This window comes from Austrofundulus limnaeus, unplaced genomic scaffold (assembly GCF_001266775.1).
Source record: "Austrofundulus limnaeus strain Quisiro unplaced genomic scaffold, Austrofundulus_limnaeus-1.0 Scaffold2, whole genome shotgun sequence".
Classification (NCBI taxonomy): Eukaryota; Metazoa; Chordata; class Actinopteri; order Cyprinodontiformes; family Rivulidae; genus Austrofundulus; species Austrofundulus limnaeus.
Genome location: NW_013952404.1, coordinates 1,697,637 through 1,700,807, shown reverse-complemented (window position 1 = coordinate 1,700,807; position 3,171 = coordinate 1,697,637). Strand labels below are relative to the sequence as shown.

General features: G+C 36.6%; 1 protein-coding gene across 1 annotated transcript in view; it reads left to right on the top strand.

Moving 5' to 3' along the window:
• Positions 1-3,171, top strand: part of nol10 (nucleolar protein 10) — a 16,187-nt gene that overhangs the window by 9,050 nt on the left and 3,966 nt on the right. Inside the window, exons 14-17 of the mRNA XM_014010168.1 lie at positions 585-711; positions 1,535-1,614; positions 1,981-2,079; positions 2,435-2,524. Coding sequence (XP_013865622.1) covers positions 585-711; positions 1,535-1,614; positions 1,981-2,079; positions 2,435-2,524 — 396 coding nt within the window. The remainder of the gene's footprint in view (positions 1-584; positions 712-1,534; positions 1,615-1,980; positions 2,080-2,434; positions 2,525-3,171) is intronic.

Here is a 3,171-nt window from a genome sequence, read left to right as displayed (position 1 = left end):
TATTTATACTTCTCATTCAACCACAATTGAATTCCCTCTAGGAGGGAGAATTAGTATTTATTGTTTTTACAATAACAAGCTGGAATGAAAACAAGCAAAAATGAAATAAAAGTAACAACTTTCTACTTTTTGCCTTTTTAAAAAATGTAAGGAGTAGAAAGTACAGATATCTGTGTGAAAATATAATAAGTATAAATAAAAAGTAGGCTGAAAAATAATTACTCAAGTAAAGTACAGATATGCAAAAATTCTACTTAAGTACAGTAACAAAGTATTTGTACTTAGTTACTGTGTGTGTGTATGTGTGTGTATATATTATTATTATTATTTTTAGTTTTACATAATACAGTGAAAAGAACTGCTCATCTTGTAAAGGTTTAACAGCTTCAGCAATTTTACAGCAACACAAGTGTTTTAAGTTCAGACCACATTTAGAATGAATGAATGAGAGTCACTCATTTTTAACTGGGATGGAAACCCGAGCAGGAACAGACAGTCTATTTATGTTTCAACAAACACGACAAGTTTCAGACTTCAGTCTAAATATAAATCCAGCGTGTGTGTGTTTGTGTGTGTGTGTTCAGGCTCTGGGCCCTGCACCTCGCTGGTGCTCGTTCCTTGACAGCCTAACGGAGGAGCTGGAGGAGAACCCCGAGAGCTCCGTGTACGATGACTACAAGTTTGTCACCAGGAAGGACCTGGAAAATCTGGGTGAGATTGAAGTCCAAAAGTTCTGCAGCAAACACGAACTAAAATGATAGTTGCATTTGAAATAAAAGATTCACGGGTTACTTAAAGCTCATCAAAGGGAGCCTTACTGCGGCTGCTGAGAGGGTAGTTTTTATGGTTCGGTGTGATTTAAGGCCTGCAGGGCGGCTGAGAGGTTTTAGGTAAGAAGAGTAGGGTGTAGAGGGAGATGACACTGGAGGGGTTGAATGAACACTGGAATGCAGCCTCAGCAGTTAAGAGATCAAATGACAAGAAAGCCAAAAGGTGGTTGGCTTGGGTGGAATAAAGCGGGGGTGGGGGTCGGACCTCTGGGACAGCAGTGTTGATTTACAGGAGCCTCGTAACGCAGCCCGCTTATGTAACCCCGCTGAGGTTTCTGAGTACAACGTATTGATTCAGGTTCCCAGTAATTTGCTCCACATTCTGTGTCCTCCTCTCTCAGGATTGCAGGCTTGAACTTATCAAATATTTCCTTTGATAGTCACAGGGATCCAGCTGCTACCAGCTACACATGAGACATTCCCAGATGTTCTCAACTTTGATTCGTCATGAACGTCTTTTGTTTGCTTCCACGTGAAAGATGTGTGTGGATAATCTTAAATTATGCTGAAGATCGCCCCAACTCTTCCTATAATTAACATCTCATAGTGAGAAAGTCAAAGGATTGTTAAAGGGTTTAAGTATTTATAAACAGAAAAAATGAAAAAGTTATCTCATGTCAGCAATGTGGTGTTTATAAAAGGTAACGGGGTTCATCCTGCAGGAACAATAAAAAATGTGATAATAGTTGTTTTTTTTCCCCCAGGTTTGTCTCATCTTGTGGGGTCGTCTTTCCTGAGAGCCTACATGCACGGCTTTTTCATGGATATACGACTTTATCTCAAGGTTGGAAGTTTATTACTGTATCATCAGTTTTTTATATATATATTTATAGCTGGCAATATAGGTTCTGTAGTAAGATAAGATAAGATAAGATAAGATAAGATAAGATAAGATAAGATAAGATAAGATAAGATAAGATAAGATAGACCTTTATTGTCATTATACNTATAGGTTCTGTAGTAAGATAAGATAAGATAAGATAAGATAAGATAAGATAAGATAAGATAAGATAAGATAGACCTTTATTGTCATTATACAGATCACAATGAAATTACAGTTCAGAACACCCATTCACAAGTACCCATAGTAGTTAGATGATTATAAAAAGCTGCCATAAACGTTGTATTTATATGTCTGTTTCTGCTCCAGGTGAAAAGCATGGCTAATCCTTTTGCATACGAGGAGTACCGTAAGGATAAAATCCGCCAGAAGATTGAAGAGTCCAGAACACAGAGAGTTCAGGTTAAGGTAAGAAGTTCTGATGGTGTCTTTAATTTTTCCAAAAGTGTTTACAGTTTTATTGTTTTGTGGCGCAGAAATCTTTACATTCACTTTCACAAGTTCATATTCTTCTTTTTTTTTTCTTCCTTCCATTTTTTTCAAATGCATCAGTCTCACTAACTGCTTTGATCAAACAGGATTACTCTGGTTAATACCAACCGAGCTGTTGCTCAACACACTTTCTACACATCCTGTCTTACTCATTACAAATGTGAAAAAAAAATTGATCTCCAGGAAACAGCAATCTGAGAAATTTCATGGGAAGACGTCAGTAATGTTTTGTTTTTTCTCTCTTCTGTGAAATATTTTTTGACTGAGACAGAAGCTGCCTAAAGTGAACAAGGATCTGGCTCTCAAACTGATGGAGGARGAGGATGAAGCAATGGTGGCTTCTAGGAAAAAGAAGGGCAAGGTACTGTRATTACAAATATCAGGATGGCCACACCCCGTTTATTCTCTGAAATCACTAAAGTAACTCTTAAGTAACGTTGTTTTGTTTGTATTTGRCTCTCTGTGGTGACGACTTAAACGATCAAATCAATAGAAGTCAAATCAAGACACATGATTCATCCTTCAGATGTTTTAGATTCACACAAACTGACATGAATATTTTGAATTCAGCTCATGCAGTGTGATTTATTTAACTAATTCAAATCATTTCAGTTTATTTATGTAGCGCCAAGTCACAACAAACATACCAGGGCACTGTACAAAAAACAATAAATCTAAAGAAGCCAGCAGATTGGGTTCAATCTTTTATTACAGTCTTGTAATAAAGTGAAAGGAATAACTCAAACCAACCCTAACCATAGGATTTATCAAAAAGGAAAGTCTTGAGTCTAATCTTAAACGTAGACAGAGTGTCAGCCTCACAGACAACAAACAGTGTTACAATATATTTAACTCTACTCTGTGTTGTGTCCTTGTTTTAACTTGTTCTGACATTTTATATTGTGCTGTTGCCACTTACACTGCAAAAAATGTCCATCTAACCAAGTTTTAAAATCTTATATCCAGCCAAAAAGTCTTTTTGATCTTGTTTTGAGACTGATTTACTAA